A 23,074-nucleotide genomic window follows, 5' to 3' on the forward strand; every position below is an offset into this window, starting at 1 on the left:
AGGCCTGGCAGTGTAAATCACTTGAATGTTTTTGTCAAAATATTGCAGATGAACACATGGGAACCAAACCATGTTATTCTCACGCTGATTTTAAATTGGTTTTAAATAAGTTTTAAATGGATGAAGGCAGACAGCTTTTAGATGCCAGATAAAGCTTTGTTGATGTTTACACATGTTTACACATCAACGAAGCTGCCAGGCTTTAGAAAACTTGTGAACTGTCTGGATTTTTATCCAGTCGATGGTGCTGAGAAACTTTTACGTGAGCCCACCCTTCAGGCAGAGAGGTTTGTTTGGGAGTTTGGGAGCATTTCAGTGGCCTGACGTCATCTTTGTGTCTGTGTGTTTATATTGTAATACATGTGTTTATTTTTAATAAAAGTACTGGTGCAGATTTATTTTACACAGTGCTGTGCCAGAGTGTGCCTACACACACACACGCACACGCACACGCACACTTACACTTGTTTTCATATCTTGGTGCGGACAACTAATTGACATAATGCTTTCTCTAGCCACTTACCCTAACCCTTAGCATAAACCTGATCATAAACTAATTGTAACCCTGAAACTAAAACCACATTTTGAGCCTCAAAAATGCCTTCAAATTTGTGCGGACGGGCATTTTGTCCCCACAAGTATTGTGGCATGCCAATTTTCTGTCCTCACAAAGACTTCTAAACCAGTACACACACAAACACACCCTCTCACTAACACAAACACACTCACACCTCATTGTTTCCAGACGACCAGCTTGTAGATATGTCTCAGTATTACAGTATGAGTGGAAACATACGAAACACATCAGTGGTAACAATGTTTCAGTATCATCACAGCTTCATCTTTCAGGTGTGCGACACTCATTAAGCATCAGTTAAAAGGCCGGCTGACTGCTCGATAAGACACTCACTGGAAAAAAAACAAACAAACTGTTGCACAGTTAACGTCTACGGGTTCACCGCTGTTTTGCACAGACGACAGGGAAAGGCAAACGATATTTTTCCCAGCATGCCCTTCCAACGTAACCATTTTCCTTTTGAACCATTACCAGTTTATAAGGAAAATGTATACTGCATAATCAAAAGTTAAAAATAAAAGACCCGTGACTAAAACACACAGGGGGACTCTTTTAATGTGTCCATCCTACTGTAATGCTGTGAATAGAAGCATCCTGTGGAATATTATCAGGCCGCCATGATTAAAGCATTTTTGTGCCTTTAATCATGGCACAAAGCTGGGCAGTAAATGGTGACTGTACAGCTTTGATTCTGCTGTTTGACTGTCAGTGGTCATTTCTAGAGCTAAATATTTCAGTCCCATCTTCATCCATGAGTGGGAAAACTGGCTGTAAAAGGTGCATGATGATTTATAAAGTCTTTGGTGTCCTTCACTCCTGTTGAGTAAATCCTCTCCTTTCTTTTCCCACCAGCTCAACCACCTGCGCTGTTTGCAGGACTTCGCTGAAGCTCAGGCCACGTACTACGCTCAGTGTCATCACTACATGCAGGACCTTCAGCGGGAGCTCAACAGGTCGGCATTTATTTGCAGAGACTGCCAGGACTCCCACTGACCGTAATATTTCTTGAATCAGAAACATTTTCACCTTTTCTTGAATTGTTTATGGGGAAAGATCAGAGTTAGTCACATCATAAAATACTGAAAATGACCACATAGTCTGGGTCTGGTTATGTGCAACTGGGAGTTGGTGCAGTCTCTCAAGGACCCATGATGGCTTTGTTTCCAATAATTAACTTGGATCCAATGTCTGACTTATCAGTAAGGCCTTCAACTAAGCAATCACAATGATCAATAGTTCATGACTATGATTTTCTCTGTGTTATTGGAGGGTTTTGACCTTACAATATAAATCCCCTCTAAAGGGGAGAATATAGTCACAGAGGTTTTCACACCATCTACAAGCAGAAAACAGGTACACTGTTACTCTGCCTTAAACACTGAGATTTCTCCTGGGTACCTGAATAATGTTAGCAGTAAAAAAAAAAAAAAAGTCCAGAGAAACATCCAGACTCAAAGTGATACCCAAAACTAGTCCAGTCCTTACTGAGCTCAGGGTCATCCAAAATGCTGCTACTTACAGGAACTAAAGATATTAGAGTAGAAAGGGATGGTCCCCAAACTCTTCCCACAAAGCTGGGAGCATGAACTTCTCTAAGATATCTTGGTATGCTGAAGCATCACAAATTCCTTTCACTGAAACTAACCAACTCCTGAAAAACAACCCTCCACCATAATCCCCCCGTCCACCAAACTTTACACTTGGCACAGTAAAGTCAGACAAGTACTGTTCTCCTCTCAAACGTCAAACCCTGACTTGCCCATCGGATTGCCAGATGGAGACGTGTGATTCATCACTCCAGAGAACACATCTGCACACAGAACAATGAATGAACTTTGGTAATGGAAGGGTTGGATGTACAGTGGGGCAAAAAAGTATTTAGTCAGCCACCGATTGTGCAAGTTCCCCCACTTAAAATGATGACAGAGGTCAGTAATTTGCACCAGAGGTACACTTCAACTATGAGAGACAGATTTTTTCACACCAAGCTGCTTGCCTATTGTAGATTCACTCTTCCCAGTCTGGTGCAGGTCTACAATTCTTTTCCTGGTGTCCTTCGAAAGCTCTTTGGTCTTGGCCATGGCAGAGTTTGGAGTCTGACTGGTTGAGGCTGTGGACAGGTGTCTTTTATACAGATGATGAGGTCAAACAGGTGCCATTCATACAGGTAACGAGTGGGGGACAGAAAAGCTTCTTACAGAAGACGTTACAGGTCTGTGAGAGCCAGGGATTTTCCTTGTTTGAGGTGACCAAATACTTATTTTCCACCCTGATTTACGAATAAATTCTTTACAAATCCTACCATGTGAATTCATGGATTTTTTTTTCACATTCTGTCTCTCACAGTTGAAGTGTACCTCTGGTGCAAATTACTGACCTCTGTCATCATTTTAAGTGGGGGAACTTGCACAATCGGTGGCTGACTAAATACTTTTTTGCCCCACTGTACGTTCATTTAAGCCATTGTGGGGAAAGTTGTAACTGTGGGGGGGTTACATCTCTTGGCCGGCTTGGGAACACCTCAGTCTCCCCAGAGGAACTGGAGGATGGAAGATATGAGGAGATTTTGGGGGAATGGCCATCAGCAAAATGTGGTTTTAACATTTTGTACGTATTTCAGCTGCATGACTCCACATCAGGACAGCTCAGCTTCTAAACAGGCCTGCCAGTAATCCTGAAGCAGTGGATCCTGGGGTCGTGTATGAGGTTATGAAGTGAGAGATGAAAGCTTTTTGCTTTTAAAACTGTTGCTAAAAGTCCAACTGTCCAACTGCCCCCCCCCCCCGAAATAATTGCATACACTAGAAGAAAAAAAGAAACACCAATAAAGCCTTGAAGTTTTTGAGACTCTTTCAATAAAAAGAGGCTTTAAATTATTTTTTGTAAATAATAATTTTTATTTCTTCCTTTTTGGAAGGCATAAAATGTTTGTTTACAGTAAGTAAACCATACCTACCGTGTATGTGTCTTCACACAGATGTGCTAATGCTGTCAGTGCACCCCACTCCTCTGCCTCTGTCTGCCCCGACCCTGTGTCCCCCGCCTTTCTGTCTGGACCGGCATCCTCCGGAACCGCTGTCCCTGCCGCCTCCTCCTCATCCAGCCAGAAGCCGGTCACACTCGCCATGGAGCAGTCACAGCTGCCCGTCACGGGTGCCAGGAAGGCCAGGGTCTTGTATGATTATGATGCCCACGACACCAGTGAGCTGTCATTGTTGGCTGATGAGGTACAGCAGAGTCAAGCTGAGTCACCACACACACACACACACACACACACACACACACACACACACACACACACACACACACACACACACACACACACACTTCACTTGTAAGTGAAGTGTGGCTCTTCAAGTGCCTTATTGCTAAAGGTTGCCTTTTTTTGGAATCTTTTTTCAGCTTTCAATCTTCCCACACAAAATACAGATATAAGCTGTCCAAAACAATGCAAACTGTTAGTGTTTGTTTCAATGGCATGTGAGACAAACCAGCAGGAAGTGTATGTATTCACCTGCCTTCGTCTCAGACACTCCTGAGCCTAAGGCTACGAGTATGAATAGAAAGAGCGCATGGGCATGTGTAGCATTTTTTTGTGATCCCTTTGAAAACTCAATGGCCTAAAATCCCAACGTCAGGTCGAGACATGATTCTCAACTTTTACAAAGATATCTACTGACAGGCTGTGAATCCCCCGATTGCAATAGTGCAGTCATTATTATTACGCAGGGTTTGCACTAAAGAGACGGAACTTGAAAGAGTGTTTAATGTCAGATCAGACATTTGTAGTTTAACTTCTAAAGTTCAGGCCACACAATCCACAACCCTATATTTCTGAAAAAGTCCTAAAGAAAAAATGTTGTTGTTTCAAAGATTTGAGAGAACAACTTTCCAAAACCTAAAAACCTCTTGGACACGCCGTGACATTGGACATATTTTTGGTTATTTTTCCAGCAGATGTCGTGGACTGAGCCATGTAGCACCACTTCTGTCTGTCTTTTCTGATTTGGGGTTGAGCATTTTTGATGTTCTGTTCTGGTCTAGGAAGAAAAATCTTTAATGTTTTGGGTGTGAGGAAATGATGGCCTGTCTTGATATGGGTAGCTGGCTTTAGAAGAACAAAGCTTTCACGGCTGAGAGTGGGGTAAGGGAGGACTCTAAGGCTACATCCACACTAATGTGTTTTCGTTTGAAAACGCATCGTTTTCTCTCCGTTTTGGCCTCCCATCCACACTGAGACGGTGTTTTTGCTCAAGGAAAATGCCGCGTTTTGAAAATGCTCTCGAAAAAGAATACATTTGAAGACGGTGCGTTTGCATCGCAGTGTGGACAGGGAAAACGCAGACTTTCTAAAACGGTGACGCATTTTAGTCATGTGATGCAGTCATGTGACCAATTAAACAAAGATAGCGGAGGGCATTATACAGCAGTTGTTTTGTTTGCTCTCAGTTTTGACAGCCCTATTAAAGATTAATATCAGTCTGTACATGCTCCAGATAGCTTTTCTTCAAATTCTTTATTTCTCACTCGCTTTTGCAACTTTGTACTTTTGTGTTACTCGCAGCAACAACTCCCCCTCATTGTTAGTCCATTTAAAAACTTGGTGCTTTTCCTCGACCTTTTGCTGCGACGTTTCAAAGAGCCAGAAAGTAAATAAACGGCAGATAGAAATGAGGCAGGCTGAATCTTCTTGCGCTTCACGCATGCACAGTACTGGAACGTAAGCATTTTCGGCCATTTCAATGTGGACGCACAACTCTGTGAAAACGACTGGAAAACACTAGTGTGGAAACGGAGCGTTTTCAGATGAAAACAGCGTTTTCAAATCTATCTGGGTTAGTGTAGACGTAGTCTAATGCAGACAGCACGCGGAGAAGCACGTGTGAAGTGAAAGGGACTTTATTTACACAAGGTGAAAAAATAACACGATGAATAAACGGGAACTTAAAGTGAGCACGCTAAACAAGGACACTAAAGAAACTACTGGACATTATGGACAATGCTGGGCATCCTCTGCACACGGCCATAAACAACCAGAAGAGTCTGTTCAGTGACAGGTTGCTTCTCCCAAAGACAAGAACCAACAGACTTAAAAACTCCTTTGTCCCACACGCCATCAGACTGTTTAACTCCTCTCTGGAGGGGAGAGGGAGGGGAAACAGGAGGACAAAGGAGGGGGGAACAACTAAGCTGTAGTGCCTCTCCACTTCACTGTGCAATTACCTTTTGTGCAATACTTTTTGTTAATAATCAGCGGTGCAATAGACTCCATACTTGAAATGTGCAATTCACTTGTATTTTTATTTTTATTCCTATTTATTCTATTTATCCCCTTTGTATATTTTATCTATATATGTCTTTGTATTTATATATGTGTATATATATGTGTGTGTGTGTATATATATATATATATATATATATATATATATATATATATATATATATATATATATATATATATATATATATATATATATATATATATATATATATATATATATATATATATATATATATATATATATATATATATATATATATATATATATAAATAATATTCTGTAACTCTGTAACTTCTGTCGGTGCTGTGCTTTTTTGGAAACCAAATTTCCCAGAGGAACCCACCCGAGGGATTAATAAAGCTCTTCTGAGGAAATTACGAAACCAAAGATTCACTCAGAAACTTAAATGAAAGCACATGGACCCTTGACTCAAAATACAGAATTTCCTAGGCACAATAAACACTAACGTCTCTCACAATGGTTAACGTATGAACACAAATAGTGTGAGCAACACTAAGAGAACGTCACATTTACTGTTTTTCATCATCTTTTGTTTTGAACTGGAAACACTGCTTACAGTAAACAGTTTTTAGTAGCCCTAAACAACTCCATCTATATCCTCCCATTTCCATTAATTATAACCGTAATTTACAGAATGAACTCTTTTTTAAATATTAAAGAAGTATTTGCACAGTGTTTACTGTGACCAACTGGTTATTGTATGAGCGTGCAAAACCACTTGATCAAAAAGTCTGCAAACTATCACAACTCAGACCGACCGCAGTCACTAATTTATAAACACAGATTGCCAAATGTTACAGTCAGTCTGAGTCAGTCTAAACCGATGAGCTCGACTCGTCTTCTCTTTCTGCAGTACAGGACTCGACTCAGCTGGTTTGCAGCAACCTGTGTTTTGGTTACATTGCTATATCAAACCAAAGTTGCTGAGCACTCATGTTTGCACTTAAATTGCTGTCCTGCAGCAACTAAGTCACTGTTTAAATTTCTGTTTCACATCTGAGGTTCTTGCTTGAAGTAGTTAATGTATGTTTTCTTTTGTAGACAGATTTGGGATTTTCACTGATTTATCGCTGATGGATTGCAAACCTGGCTCCATTCAGTCCAAACTAATCGCAGACGGAGTCCTTCTTATTCCTGTTTTACGATGATGAGGTCATTTTGAAGATGGTAACTAGCTATGAGTGGTCAAAGGCCTGGTTCCCGTCCCCATTTCAGCTTTCAACAAGGAGAGCTCATTGCACACACAATCACTTTTGCTATCATTTTGATTGTTCTGCAGTGAAGTCACTGTTTTCCTTATTGTGACTGTAGCATTAGACCAATAGTGTTATTTTCTCATAGACTTTTATACAGTCTGACTTCTTCTTGTACCCAGGGGAGTCGCCCCCTGGTGGTCAACGGGCAGAATGCAGATTTAAGGCACTAATGCAACTCAACCTCAACACAACCAAAAGAAATGATGCATCAGCTACTGATGTTTACCAGATTTAACTACTACCTATCAATTTTCTCAACCACTCAACCGCTCATTCAGTTCAGGCTTTGGAGCCAAGTTTGTCCAAAAAGCTGAGATCTTTTCCACAACAGGACAAGCTGAGTGACCTTTAAGTCTGGAGAACAGCAGTAAACACATCAAAGCGCAGTGGCTAGATGAGTGAGAGCTGTGACCTTTTCATTTGTGGTTTTCTCTTTAGTTTTTTGTGACCCTGTGTGTCTGTGAGCCCACAGTACTGGATATTGTAACTGATCACTGGCACTAATTTTAAGTTGATGCCTTGGGAAAGATTTAAGCTGTAGCAACACACCATAAACTCCTATAATGGCATTAGTCATCAATAAACATACAGCACCAGCAACACATATATTAGAAAATATACAGATACTTACTGTGAGAGGTGTCACACACCCACAGATTGGGTGGGGTATTTTTAAAAAATGCAGCTTTTTCTATGCTTTTGGGCTTTTCGCCCACACGTAAGCGGCGTTTTGGGTCACTGAAAATGGAGATTTAAAAAAACTGCTTTGACTGCTGCCCCACTGCATTTAAGTGTTTATACTCAAGTGTCCGTGCCAACGCATGGAAGACCTGAGGGTGTATTCAACTTACAGGCCACAACTCAAACAGCTGAACAACTTTCATGCAGTCACGTCCATCCCGCTCACTCTGAATGAACATCAGAATACCTCCAGCTTGGCCTCCTGTCTATGTTTCAGTGTCACCGTCTCCAAACCATGACAGCAGGTCTCACTGCCATCTTTAAACCTCTCTTTCACTCTTGCTGCTGTCCTTGTGTCACAAATTAAACCTGACACTTGTTTCCACCCTCCACAGAGTACCTGGCTGAGGAATACAAATCACAGCAGATTTTTATAAGTGTTGGGAGTGGAAGGCACAAACTGATTCTTTTTGGAATGACTCCCTGCTTTGGGCTGCTCGCTTGCAATTCAGTAAATGTTTTCCTGCTGAAGCCGTCTGATTTCACTCTGGTTGTGTGCCAAGCGTGTTTTAGGAACTTGTCCAAGTGGACAGTTTCCATGCAATATTTTTATATTTGGATGATCTGTTTGAGCAGCTACAGGATGTGAAAACTTCCTCAGGGCTTTTTCTAAGTCACAGTCTTTCCTTAGTATTACTACACTCGTGTGGGTGCTTGACCACAAGCAGGATGCAGCACATAAGCTCATAATCTCGACCTCTGTTTGCCAAACTTACACTTAACCTTTGGTGGGCAGGAAGAGAGATTTTCAGTAACCACAGCAACAACTCATCGAGTACTTAGGAATACTGTAGAATTGACTGTAGTATGTTTTAACATGCTGCAGTTTTGTATGGATATTTAAAACCGGTCACTCTTAGAAATGAGACCTCGTGTCTCGATGAGAAAGAATGGTGAAATAAAAAATATATATGTGATTAAATGCAGCTTTTCTGGTTTTTTCAAGATGGCGGCTTGAAGTATGGTTGTAGCAGAGAGTGCTACCACACAAGTTCGCTGATTTTACACTGATAACCTGCATTTAAAGCTACAACATGGATATTAACTATTTGTAAGTCTGGGATGAGCATCAGCAACTACTTTTTGAAACAGTCCGACTACATGCCGCAAAGGAAAGTTGTAGTGTCTGACACCAACCTACAGAGCAGAGAAGCTAATGAGGAGACTAGCATGGGAGCCGACGCAGAGTTGGATATTAGATCGGAACCAGCGGTCCACAAGGTGATCCGGGAAGTAACTGTGAACCTCACTAGAGTCATTGAAGATAAACTAGGACCGGTCCCTCTGCTTTTACAAGTGCAAGGAAAGCAGCTGGAGGACCACGAGACACGGATAAAGGAAGCGGTTTTCATTCATTGAAACGTCAGGAATCCGCCCTCCCGGGATAGACATTGGCACTTTGACCCTTCTATCCTGTACGATCTTGGATTCACAGGTTACCTCACAGAGGAACTTGTCTCCCAGAGTAATGACGGATAACCCGTCATTACTCTGGGAGAGCATGTCTGCTCTGTATTGACTTGATTTATGTGACACAAGGAGCCAAGAGAACATGACTCTACGATTGTAGATGATTAGAATCAGAGACAGAGCTTCTTAATCTAGATCTTCTGAGCATGTGTCTGGAAAAATTCTGTAAATATTTCATGCAACTGTGGAAGACACCCCACTGTCTCGCTTTTGGAGACACACACATGCATCCTCTGAAGCTGAAAGTGGAACAGCTGGATAGCACCAACCACTAAGTGTTGGGTTTGTGACGAGGTCATTATTATGGGAAGGAAATGACAGGGTAGAGAGAGCGAAGACTTTATGCTTTTGCATTGCCACCACTCATATCTGTGGAAAATGGGAAGGACATGCAGTTACTGTGTTTGTTTTCCATTCAAACATGTACATACATAGCTTTGTGTAACCACGGTAACTTCTGACCCCACTTCCGCCAGTCCCTTTATTGTGGCGGGAATGAACCCCGTATAAGTTCCGGGTCAATCAGCTGCATGTTCCCTGCTTCCTCTGGCTGCTGTTGTCCCTGTGGTTGGCGTACTTGTCAGATATCGACAAATTTCTCGTCATTGTCATCAGCAGAGATGAGACTGAGATCGTCAATGAAAACCAGGACTTCTTTTAGATTTAATTCTCCCATGCATTTTTCCATTAGCCGTTGGAATGTGCTTGGTGCATTGGTAATCCCCTGTGGCATCCGATTAAATTCCCAAAATCCTAATGGGCAGACAAAGGCAGTCTTCGCCTTATCCTTCTCCTCCATTTCAATTTGGTAGTAACCCGACTTGAAGTCTAGCACCGTGAACCACTTTGATCCTGCAAGTGCGGAGAAGGTGTCTTCCAGTTTGGGCAGAGCATAAGCATCTTTGATTGTTTGCAGATTGAGTTTGCGGTAGTCAATACAAAGACATACACTGCCGTTCTTTTTGCGTGCAACCATGATTGGAGAGGCAAATGGTGAGTCGGATTCTCTGATAATGCCAGAGTCAAGAAGTTCTTGCAGGTGTTTCCTTACAGCATCAAGATCTTGAGGGTGAATTGGTCGTGGTCTTTGCTTGAAAGGAGTTGGATCGGACAATTTGATTTGGTGTTTAACTTTGTCGGTCCTGCCGAAATCCAAATCGTGTTTGGCAAATACTTCAGGAATACTGTTGAGTTTTTGAACAATGCGTTCTTTCCAGTCTGGAGTTAAAGGGGAATCTCCAAAGTTGTATTGTGGTTGAGATGGAGGTAACGACTCTATAGACTGGTCTGAATACTGAATGTGTTGCTCTTTGGAAATGACTTCCTGGAAGGCGCTGATTTCTGCAATAATAGCTCGAGCTGGAATGTGGATTTCATGGTCAGACTCATTACTCACTACAACAGGCAGAGAACATGGCTGACGTTTAGGTAAGTCCACAAGGCAGGTTTTTAGTAGGAGTCCACCAGGCAGAGAACTGGAGGTGGGGTGTTCCAGAATAACTGCTTTCTCACCTTGGAATAGCCTTGTGACCAGGCATCCCTCAAGGACAGTGGTTTGGCCGGCAGTAATGGTATGTGGTTGGTCTGACTTCAAGATTACAGGAGCATACTGGTCATTCGAATTCTGGACGTGGCGACACTGGAGGATTTTATAAACTGCAATGTAACCGGAACCAGTTGGCAGGAATGACTGCTCAGAGTGGGTATCACAGTGTTTGCTGTATGCAACGTCAAGAGTGTTGGTACCAACAAGTATCATTGGGTGTGATTGCTGGACGTCAGGCACGACAAGAGCAAGTGTATCAACATTAATGGATGAACCAAGAAAATCAGCTGGGAACGTCATGTTAATCTCAATGTATCCCAGCTGCAACCATTGACTTACCCAATACTCCGCAACCTGTTCCACTTATCAACCAGCCAGATGTCCCTGTAGTATTGGCTACAGAGGATGAGAACGCTATTCTCTCAGAGGAACCTGTACCTGTTGAAGAGGAACAAGTTATTGCTAACGGAACTTTGGAAGCTGGCTTTGTGCCAGTTCCTCTTGCTGAAACTTCTCCCGATGAAGAAAGTCTGTCTTCTGATTCAGAAGCATCCAGAAATAACTTGTCACAACACTCACCCACTAAATCAGAGCCTCTGAGTCCTGAGGCAGAACCACCCTTGAGGCACTCAACCCGCGCCAAGAATCCTCCTGATCGGCTACAGTGGAACAGCTGGATAGCACCAACCACTAAGTGTTGGGTTTGTGACGAGGTCATTATTATGGGAAGGAAATGACAGGGTAGAGAGAGCGAAGACTTTATGCTTTTGCATTGCCACCACTCATATCTGTGGAAAATGGGAAGGACATGCAGTTACTGTGTTTGTTTTCCATTCAAACATGTACATACATAGCTTTGTGTAACCACGGTAACTTCTGACCCCACTTCCGCCAGTCCCTTTATTGTGGCGGGAATAAACCCCGTATAAGTTCCGGGTCAATCAGCTGCATGTTCCCTGCTTCCTCTGGCTGCTGTTGTCCCTGTGGTTGGCGTACTTGTCAGATATCGACAAATTTCTCGTCATTGTCATCAGCAGAGATGAGACTGAGATCGTCAATGAAAACCAGGACTTCTTTTAGATTTAATTCTCCCATGCATTTTTCCATTAGCCGTTGGAATGTGCTTGGTGCATTGGTAATCCCCTGTGGCATCCGATTAAATTCCCAAAATCCTAATGGGCAGACAAAGGCAGTCTTCGCCTTATCCTTCTCCTCCATTTCAATTTGGTAGTAACCCGACTTGAAGTCTAGCACCGTGAACCACTTTGATCCTGCAAGTGCGGAGAAGGTGTCTTCCAGTTTGGGCAGAGCATAAGCATCTTTGATTGTTTGCAGATTGAGTTTGCGGTAGTCAATACAAAGACATACACTGCCGTTCTTTTTGCGTGCAACCATGATTGGAGAGGCAAATGGTGAGTCGGATTCTCTGATAATGCCAGAGTCAAGAAGTTCTTGCAGGTGTTTCCTTACAGCATCAAGATCTTGAGGGTGAATTGGTCGTGGTCTTTGCTTGAAAGGAGTTGGATCGGACAATTTGATTTGGTGTTTAACTTTGTCGGTCCTGCCGAAATCCAAATCGTGTTTGGCAAATACTTCAGGAATACTGTTGAGTTTTTGAACAATGCGTTCTTTCCAGTCTGGAGTTAAAGGGGAATCTCCAAAGTTGTATTGTGGTTGAGATGGAGGTAACGACTCTATAGACTGGTCTGAATACTGAATGTGTTGCTCTTTGGAAATGACTTCCTGGAAGGCGCTGATTTCTGCAATAATAGCTCGAGCTGGAATGTGGATTTCATGGTCAGACTCATTACTCACTACAACAGGCAGAGAACATGGCTGACGTTTAGGTAAGTCCACAAGGCAGGTTTTTAGTAGGAGTCCACCAGGCAGAGAACTGGAGGTGGGGTGTTCCAGAATAACTGCTTTCTCACCTTGGAATAGCCTTGTGACCAGGCATCCCTCAAGGACAGTGGTTTGGCCGGCAGTAATGGTATGTGGTTGGTCTGACTTCAAGATTACAGGAGCATACTGGTCATTCGAATTCTGGACGTGGCGACACTGGAGGATTTTATAAACTGCAATGTAACCGGAACCAGTTGGCAGGAATGACTGCTCAGAGTGGGTATCACAGTGTTTGCTGTATGCAACGTCAAGAGTGTTGGTACCAACAAGTATCATTGGGTGTGATTGCTGGACGTCAGGCACGACAAGAGCAAGTGTATCAACATTAATGGATGAACCAAGAAAATCAGCTGGGAACGTCATGTTAATCTCAATGTATCCCAGCTGCAACCATTGACTTACCCAATACTCCGCAACCTGTTCCACTTATCAACCAGCCAGATGTCCCTGTAGTATTGGCTACAGAGGATGAGAACGCTATTCTCTCAGAGGAACCTGTACCTGTTGAAGAGGAACAAGTTATTGCTAACGGAACTTTGGAAGCTGGCTTTGTGCCAGTTCCTCTTGCTGAAACTTCTCCCGATGAAGAAAGTCTGTCTTCTGATTCAGAAGCATCCAGAAATAACTTGTCACAACACTCACCCACTAAATCAGAGCCTCTGAGTCCTGAGGCAGAACCACCCTTGAGGCACTCAACCCGCGCCAAGAATCCTCCTGATCGGCTACAGTGGAACAGCTGGATAGCACCAACCACTAAGTGTTGGGTTTGTGACGAGGTCATTATTATGGGAAGGAAATGACAGGGTAGAGAGAGCGAAGACTTTATGCTTTTGCATTGCCACCACTCATATCTGTGGAAAATGGGAAGGACATGCAGTTACTGTGTTTGTTTTCCATTCAAACATGTACATACATAGCTTTGTGTAACCACGGTAACTTCTGACCCCACTTCCGCCAGTCCCTTTATTGTGGCGGGAATAAACCCCGTATAAGTTCCGGGTCAATCAGCTGCATGTTCCCTGCTTCCTCTGGCTGCTGTTGTCCCTGTGGTTGGCGTACTTGTCAGATATCGACAAATTTTACACTACAGACCAGTTGACAGCGTGCAATAACCCGGCCGATTCATTCATCTTTACACCACCTCACAATCGACTCAACGGTCAGGTTTTTTTCCCCCGCAATCAGCGTGGGATGGCGAGCCACCCGACCACCGCTACATTGCGGTAGGAATCGTAAACCTATGGACTGAATTAAACTGTTGACACATGACCTATCACAGGTCCATGGAACTAAACTAAATCTCATACTGGACTAAACCTCATCCCACCTCCTTTTGGAACATAATAAGCTGTTTTGTATTGTTAACATTATTTTGTTTGTGATATATATGCATATATTTTTTTTATTTTTTTGTATATCTGTCTATATATTTATCATAACATACACAATATATATATATTTTTGAGCTCTATTTTGGTTTCCTGTGTTTTATTCACACACTCAGGCTCCATAGTCGAGACTACTTCTGAAAGCTCATTGTCTATGAAGCTGCAGTCAGGCGCCCTGGTCCGTAACCGCGTTACATTTGCTTTGATTCTATGTATTCTTTAATGATTGGGAATGATTTGCTGGAATCCTCTATGTAGCTCAGGATGTAGGGCAGGTCATGTAGTAATCAGAAAGTTGATTTTTTTTTTTATCTCTGGACAGGATACTAACCCCAAGTTGCTCTCTGGTGAATCCATCCGAGTGTGAATGCTAAAAAGAAAGCACTTAATCGTAGAAAAAACTGTGTCTGTGAATGTGCGAATAAGATATGTTGTATAAAGGGCTTCGAATGCTTAGGTAGCATAGAAAAGTGCTTTTGTCCTTTCCAGTTTCCTCAAAATCTTTTTAAGGACACCCTGCACACCATGCTGAGAGATGCCAGGTTTTTAGCTAATAACTGTTGATTAAACATTTTTTAATCTCTGTAACTGTGTTTATTTGGCATTTTTCATGGTTTCAAATAAAGAAATGGAAGACATTTACTTGTTTTGTGACAGGCTGTGGGTAACAAAGGAAAGTGTGGGACTGTGAGTTGCATGAGCCCGATGTGTTTGTAGTGAGTTGCACGCCAAGTTGCAGCTTTAATTATGAAAGGGTTTTTGGTTTGGCATATTTATGGTGTAGATCTATGATGCAAGTCTAAAATGTCCAAAAAGATGAGAGAAAAGGGTGATTGTGTCAAAGGGTTAAAAACTCCAGGGGGTAGGGGGCCGGTGTTTTCACGGGATTAAAGCTAAAAGACTCAGCGAGTCTGTCAGTGTAGGAGCTGACCAACCAACCTCATGTTAAGACTGAAAAATGCAGTTTTAGGCATCCAGGTTAAAGTACTGGCTCTTTTTTGTGTATGGTGTGAGTGTGTTTGTGGAGAGAGTGAAGGTGAAAGCTTTTGTAAGATGCTGGAAGTGTTGGTAGTCCTGCTGATGCCCACTCTGTTCCACTGTGAAGTCTCACTGATCGCCTCAACATCCAGGGAGGATCTGATCTAATTACTAGTTAATTTTCTGTCTGAAGTATGAATAAAAACAGTTCAGTTAGATTATAGTGTGGAAATGATTACAGGAGGGGATATAAAATCTTTCTTGGCACTGGCCTGGGGCGTGTGTTGGTTGCTACATTGCTCCGTGTAGTGAGGAACACTTGAGCAAGTCTGTGGGATGAGGCGAGAACATCGGTAGCTGCTGAACATTACCTGAAACAGGACTGCAGTAGCTCTCTTAGATCTCACCGAGCATTTCCATGCACAGTCTAGTCATCATTTATGCTTTTTTTTAAGTGGCAACAACAACAATCATCATAAAATAAATAATTTAACCAAACTAAATGAAAAGAAGAGACAGTATTGACCGGGAAGATGCAGGCTGAAGTTAATTACACTGGACGTTACTGCTTGGCATCTGGCAAATCAGGGGATTTTTACAAGAAGATTTTGTCAAAAACAAATGTTTTATTACAAGTTTTATGTTCATCACCTTCAGTCGAAAGAGTCGAAAAGTCGACCTAAAAGGGAAGCAGCGGATTTTTAATCTCACTCTTGCTCCGGCTTGAGCATGACAACTTAAAAATATCAAATGAACGATCTTTGATGGAGGTCAATAATGGAGCTGTTCCATCTCCCTCCATCTGTCTGACTTCTAGCTTGAATGAAAATTCATTTCATGTTGCTTCTTGCCACATTTCAGTTCAGGGACTTTGTGAAGCTTCCGTTTACCGTCTGTGACTCAGTATCTTTGCTGAAATGTCAAATGTCACAATGACGGCAATAAGAACTTTTAAAAAAAAACAGGGATTGTCTTTTTGCGAATGGAGGTGCGGGCCTCTTGGTGGAGTTTTGGTTCCAGTTATTAGTTTCTTGATCTTGATTCAGGATGCTTGTCCAGTGTTTTCCCGTTAGTCACAGCTTTACTTGCATTATGTACACTTAAATTAAATAAGGTAATGAATAACACTGGTACGTTTCTAAACAAACTCAGCACTCAAATTTACCAGAAGGATAACGATGGAAAAAAACACACAGAAGACCACACAAAGTTAAACTAACCTGGACCTTTGTAACACTAAACTCCACCAAGTATTCTGACTTATATTTCATTTTCTTCTTATTGCCATCATTGCTATATTTGAATCCACATCTCAGCAGAAATACTGAGTCACAGATGGTAAACTGAAGCTTCACAAAGTCCCTGAGGTGAAACGTGGCAAGAAATAACATGAAACCTCCCTGAGCCTGGTTCTGGTTTTCTGTCTTTCCTTCCCACTGTCGCCAAAGCGCTTGCTCAAAGGGGGTCGTCTGATTTTTGGGGCTTTCTGTTTTCTTTGTATTATTGTAGGGTCTTTACCTTACAGTATAAAGTGCACTGAGGAAACTGTTCTTGTGATTTGGCGCTGTACAAATGAAATTGAATTGAACATTGTGACATGAATATCGGCTCGATCATGATAAGAAACAGACTTGTTTTTTAGTATGATTTGTTTTAACTAATCAGTTTTACTTGAAGTAGCACGTCCTGTCATTACATCCCACACATTCATTCACTTGGTACACCTTGATAGCACTGGGTTTGGGCCCTTTGCTTGCACTATGCTTTTATTCTTTATGGAATGGATTACACAAAGTGCCGGAAACACATGAAACACATGTACCAAAGGGCCCAAACACTATTACACCACCAGCAGCTGCCTGAACAGTTGACACGAGGCAGGGTGGATCAATGCTTTCATGCTGTTTATGGTCATGTTTGGGTACCGTTGCCTCAGCTGACAGGAGTGGCACCGGTGTGGTTTTCTGCTGCTGTAGACCACCCGCTTCAAGGTTGGATGTATTGTGCTCTTCTGCCTTGCTGTCAACTTAAAGACACTTGCTGGATATTTTCTCCTATGCAGACCTGTAAATAATAGACATGGTTTAGTGGTAAAATCTCATCAGATCAGCAGATGTTCTCAGACCAGCCCGCCTGGCACCAGAAACCAAGCTACGTTCATAGACAATGAAATCACCCTTCTTCTCCATTCTGGTGCTCAGTTTATCCCAGACATCCCAGGCAGCAAGACTATTTATTATATACTCTGTCAACATAAGGCAAACATTACTATAAATTATGTTTGCCTCTGTCAGTGCGTCCCAGGATGGCTGTGGCTACAATGTAGCTTGCCATCACCAGTGTGTGAATGTGTGTGTGAATGGGTGGATGTCTGAACGTGTAAAGCGCTTTGGGGCCCTTAGGGACTAATAAAGCGCTTTACAAATACAGGCCATTTACCATTTGACATGATTTTATTTTGAATCTTTTATTGTTAAGAGATGTATTCTAAAACACTTCTTCAGCTGAGAATCAGAGAGGAGAAACACACAGTTTTACTTGTATACAAGGGCAGCACAGAGCACTCGCACTGAGAGTGAGGGCTCTGAGACTTGCAGCCCTTGACCAGCCCTGGTCTTTATTTATACATCAGTGGGTGTTTGTTCCTTACATTGGAATGTGGAGGTGTATATGTGTGTGTGTGTGTGTGTGTTAGAGTGTGACCCCATAAACGACTTCCCTTAACCTGCTGGTCTGGAAAATCCAACAGTTCATCTATATGTAAAAAAGGCACTTAGACTAAAACTGACATAGCTACGTTAATCCTACCGTAAAACAATAAAAGAAGGTACAACCTTTCCCATGCTCCTAGGATGTGGGGGTGAATGCCAGAACACCCAAGAATGTACAAAACATTGTTACAGACCTCCTAGGATGAGACATTCTTTCAATATGCCACCAACTATATACTTCTAAACACAAATGATTACATGCAGTATTCTACCATATGCAAACTTATATCATTAAAGATTATACTGACTACTAAGTACAATTTTCCATTGACATTTATATTATGCTTCCTGTATAATATATAATAAAAACCCCCAAATGTGAACAGTTTTAAAGCTGTTGAAATGGTCCGAACAAGTGGGAAAAAAATTCTCACTTTTTAAAAATTAAACAGTTTTTATTCATTATCAAGAAAAGCATAAAAACATAACAAAGCGGACAAACAAGAGAAAAAAAAACCCAAAGGGAATATATTAAAGTCATAATATACCTGTGCAAATACACATATGGGGGAAAGAGGAAAAAAAAGAAATATATTATCATTCATTTACCCACAGATTTAGCAAAGGAAAAAAGATAAACTCCAAGTGTGAACTGTTGTCCTTTACGCTTACTTCCTATTTACCTGAGGACATCTTAAAAGCAAACCCCCCCCCAACAGTTGGGACAAATCATTTGGCAAATAAGAAAGCAAAGGGGACCAAACATTGAGAAAGAGACCCTCATTTCCTCCTAAAATAGCAGCAGTTTTTTCGTGAGGAATAACTTTTAATAATTTCCTGTACCACAAAGTCACAGAGGGAGGTTTATCCTTAACCCAGTTAATGAGAATACATTTCCTAGCTACCAGCAATAGTTTGTCACATAATTTGCGCTGCGAGTGATTTAATGTTTTTTGAGGGTAGGCCAAGAAGAAAATACCCGGGGTCCCTTTGAAGCAGATTCTCAAAAATATTACTTAGTTCTTGAGATATGAAGCTCCAAAATCTTTTGATTAATTTGCATTCCCAGAAGTAATGAAAAAAAGTGCCAGTTTCTTTTTGACATTTGCTACAGAAGTGGTGAATATGAGGTGCAATCTTATGCAAGACATTAGGAGCTATGTAAAGGCGATGTATGATTTTGTATTGAGTTTCTCGCAAGCGGTTGCAAGTAAAAGTGGAACTACCTATGTTAATGGCTCCTTTCCACTCCTCTTTGGCATATTGATTATTAAGATCTCTCTCCCATGTATCAATACCACTCAATGTGTTGCTACTGAGAGTATATAGGAGAGAATAAAAGGCTGAAATAAAATGAGTTCTGTCTTTTCGCTTAATAAGAAATGTCTCAATATCATCATATATAACTATTTCTGAAGACTGTGGAATTTTAGAATGAACAAAGTTATGAACCTGGAGAAAGCCAAAAAAGTGGTCTCTAGGAATATTTAAATTTGACTGCAATTGCTCAAAGTTCATTAGTGTGTTGTTTCGAAACAAATCGCCAATTACCCTTAATCCATTTTTGTGCCACTTATTGAACAGACTGTGAGACATTCCTAGAACAAAGTCTTTGTGTCTCAGTGAAGGAGTCAAGAATGAAGTGCAGTCTTCTCTATCCAGTCTTTTACGCATTTTACGTGAAAACAATTTTTCAACATCCAGAGGACCCCCATTTAAAACATTTCGCAGCTCACTTTTAAATATGGACATGAATAATTCAATTCAGTCAGTGGACTGGTATACCTGTCATGTCAAATAGTAGAATCAATATAAAACGTGAATGACTCCTTCCATACATACATAGAAAATGTAATTATGAAAGTGACTGTGCATTCAGAATACTTTAATAGAGTATAATGACAGTAATGGACACGACATTTTGACACTTGTCACATGTGGAGAGAATATCCTGAACTTGACGAGTGTATTTTTCTAAAAGGTTAATGTCATTAAATGGCACAGATTAGTAACAATGACCCATAAACACAGTGGAGAGGTCCACTTTGATCATTACAAGTAAAGCAGGTGAGGACTAGTAGTCACCATCAGCCCCCACCTTCACACTGCTGGATGTAGAACATTTGTCTGGCCTAGCTGCCGCCCTAAACAAGAATAAAACCACAAAACATCACCACAACAACATTGACATCCCACATGACAAATGAATCAGTAACAGCTGGATGTTAACTGTAACAACAGCACATCTGCAGGGAGTTAAGTTAATCCTGTCATCCAGTTTACTTTCCAGAGAGAAGTTCAGCCTCACTTCCTCTTCTCATGCATTGTTGTGCTGTATGTTTGTGTGGGAAGACTTGACAGCATATTCTCTTTCAGGCCACAAGACATTATCTATAATATCAGCATGTATGGAAAACAAAAAGTGTGATTCATGTATTTAAAGTACTTTTCTAGCACTTCCCTGGTCTCGGTCACAGTTGGGTAATATTTTAGACTTGCGGTGGGATGTGTCAGATTTCCTTTGAGTTTAACTCAACTATAAACTCATAAACATTCAAGCTTCCATTTAACACCTTGTGGAGAGGAAAGAGATTTTCAGTGACTACAGACGCAACTCACAAAGAAATTATGAACACCTGCAATCATCTGAGCTCTTCTCAATGTAAGACTTTTAAAAAGTCAAATTAGGAAAATTTGGTAATAAAACACACATAAACATAAAAGTGGCATCCTACTCAGTTTAGCTGGGTGTAGGTAATTTTTAAGGGTTTTTCATTAGATGGTAGTATCTGGTACCAGGTACTTTTTAGGACCTACTCAGCCAGGTTCCCAAGCGATCCAGCAGACTGCATGCCACAGACTGGCCTCTCAGTGATGTCACTCGATGAGTCATGAGAGCGTCTCCTTCACAAAAATCAAAATCACAATTTTTAAAACCTGACAATGAGAAAAATGGCTTCACAAAAATCACCATGGTCCCAGAGTCTGACAAAAAGCCAAACGCCCAGCAGCAGGTATGAAAAAGCATCGATGTCCTCCTTTGTTATGGTACATTAATTATGTAATGCTGTTTTCAGTTTGCCCCCTTTTGTTCACACATGGGTTTCCCTTAGCAGACCTTTAGAAATGCTGGCACAGGTGCTAATTGTAGGAAGTGTTTAAAGATAATAACACATAGATGAAGTCGGGGAAATTCCTGATAATGGGCTGGCATGAAAAACGTGAGCACGAGCAGCGACGGGATGCAGTTATGCTACGTCACTAGCAATTATTTTCTTTCCTCTTAACGTAACATTGGTCACTGTAACCTGTATGTGTGTATGTTTTTAGTTTTTTATTTTTGTCCTTCTCTCTTCAGCTCATTACCGTCTACACCGTACCAGGAATGGACCCCGACTGGCTGATCGGAGAACGAGGAAACGAAAAGGGCAAAGTACCCGTCACCTACCTAGAACTGCTGAGCTAATGGACCAAGCAACACACACACACACACACACACACACACACACACACACACACACACACACCTGCAAAAACCTCTATCCACCGTCACACATGTGGACTGGGTGGACCTGCTGTTGGCCCCAGTTTGTGCTCCTTGTGTATTGGTTCAGCTCACAGAGGGAACCCCTGCACTGACTTCTATGCTAATAACCCAGCACTGTTTGAAAATGCTGTGCAGGTATCTTCTAACCACCTGGATGAAACAATATAAAGATTTATCAAGGTGAGATAGTGGAGAACTTGGTTAGCAAGCTCTATCCATAGACTGTATCTGATAATTAGTGCCAATTACCAGGCTAATAAATTCCCCCAGAGCTCAGATGTTCTTGGACGGTCTTTTGATACAATTAACTCTACAGAATGGCAATAATGATGCAGTTATTTTATTACATTTTTCAGTTTATTCAACTCAAAAAAGAAGAAAAAAGTTGAGTCATTTAAATTTGGACCTTTATGAAGGAGCACAAAGAAAAGAAAAGGAGTGCTGAAAGACTAAAATGAGCCTACACGTCATTTTGACACAGATTTTATTTACACCAGATGTTCTCGTAGCTCCTTTGTTATGGTACAAAGGAGTTAGTGAATGCTTTAATCTCCACACAGCATTTGTTGAGTATCAAAAGCCAGTTCTGGTAACTTTTGATTTCAGATGAAAGTAAAAGCCTCTTTGTTAGGCACCAATGTTTTTAGCACACAGGAGAGGAACCTCGTCTGACTTCGTGGAACAGTGTGCTTATGTCGACCGTGTGGATGGGTGTCTTGAGGTTTTCATGATGATCTCTGTAGGTGTCCTGCCATTTCAAGAGATTGAACCTAATTCTGGAAATACCTGCACAGCTACGGTATTTTAATTTTTATGAGACCAGAGAAATCAGTGTGACAGTCCCCTCTGTTATACGCAGAGTCCAAACTGCAGCTGGCTTCCCATCTCCTGATCTGAGGCTGTGTGAAAAAACTTATGCAAAACTGCCTGTTTGACTCATTTCTAGTAATACTGATGATTATCAGAAAGAAACCTGTGACTGTTCGAGTCAGGTTATGTTGATGTGACCTATTAGATTTCCTCTTATTGCGTAATGTGTACACAGAGTGTAATGAAGCGCTCAGTTTGTTGACTGTGCAAACGTGTCTGTTGTTGTGTGGAAACTTACACAGTTCTGGCAAATACTCTGACATCTGTGAAAACTTCAAAGACCCGGGCCTTGTTTGATCCATTAAAGAAAAATTCCATGCAATAATTATTACAATGTGAGTCATAATTTTGCACATTTTATCAGCTCTAACTACATTTTTTTCTTCACAATTTTCTTTCAACTGTTTCACAATAAAAATCCTTTTAGAAAATGAAGCATTTCAATACACAGATTAGGGCTTTTAATTTGAAACAAATGTTGGAAAATCTTGAGTGTGTATAAACAAAAGTGCAGTAACTTTAATGAGGTGTGAGTGGACTGGAAGTACTAAACAATACTATACAACCAATTATAACTTCTCAAGCTGATGAAGTAGATAAAGGACAGTCACACATTTCTATATTTGTTTGAATTTTATTCAGTTAATAAGAAAAAATTAATTCAGTGTCCAGTTTAGTGCTGGCCCGCAGCCTGCAGCAATAAGATTTAAGGTAACTTAAGTCACTGAGGCAACATTGACCAACATGTCAGTTTGTCTTTACGGGCCCTTCTGCTTTAAATAAAG

General features: G+C 41.3%; 1 protein-coding gene across 5 annotated transcripts in view; it reads left to right on the forward strand.

Moving 5' to 3' along the window:
- The window catches only part of LOC102786307 (endophilin-B2-like), a 38,837-nt gene extending 16,223 nt beyond the window's left edge, over nucleotides 1-22,614 (forward strand). For all 5 annotated transcript variants that reach the window (XM_087843464.1, XM_087843462.1, XM_087843461.1 and 2 more), the window contains 3 exons: nucleotides 1,430-1,530; nucleotides 3,555-3,804; nucleotides 21,231-22,614. In XM_087843464.1, the coding sequence (XP_087699590.1) occupies nucleotides 1,430-1,530; nucleotides 3,555-3,804; nucleotides 21,231-21,338 (459 nt within the window). In that variant the 3' untranslated portion in view covers nucleotides 21,339-22,614. The remainder of the gene's footprint in view (nucleotides 1-1,429; nucleotides 1,531-3,554; nucleotides 3,805-21,230) is intronic.
- The last annotated feature ends 460 nt before the right edge of the window (nucleotides 22,615-23,074 follow it).

Source organism: Neolamprologus brichardi, chromosome 7 (assembly GCF_056152115.1).
Source record: "Neolamprologus brichardi isolate AB-2024 chromosome 7, ASM5615211v1, whole genome shotgun sequence".
NCBI classification, from domain to species: Eukaryota; Metazoa; Chordata; class Actinopteri; order Cichliformes; family Cichlidae; genus Neolamprologus; species Neolamprologus brichardi.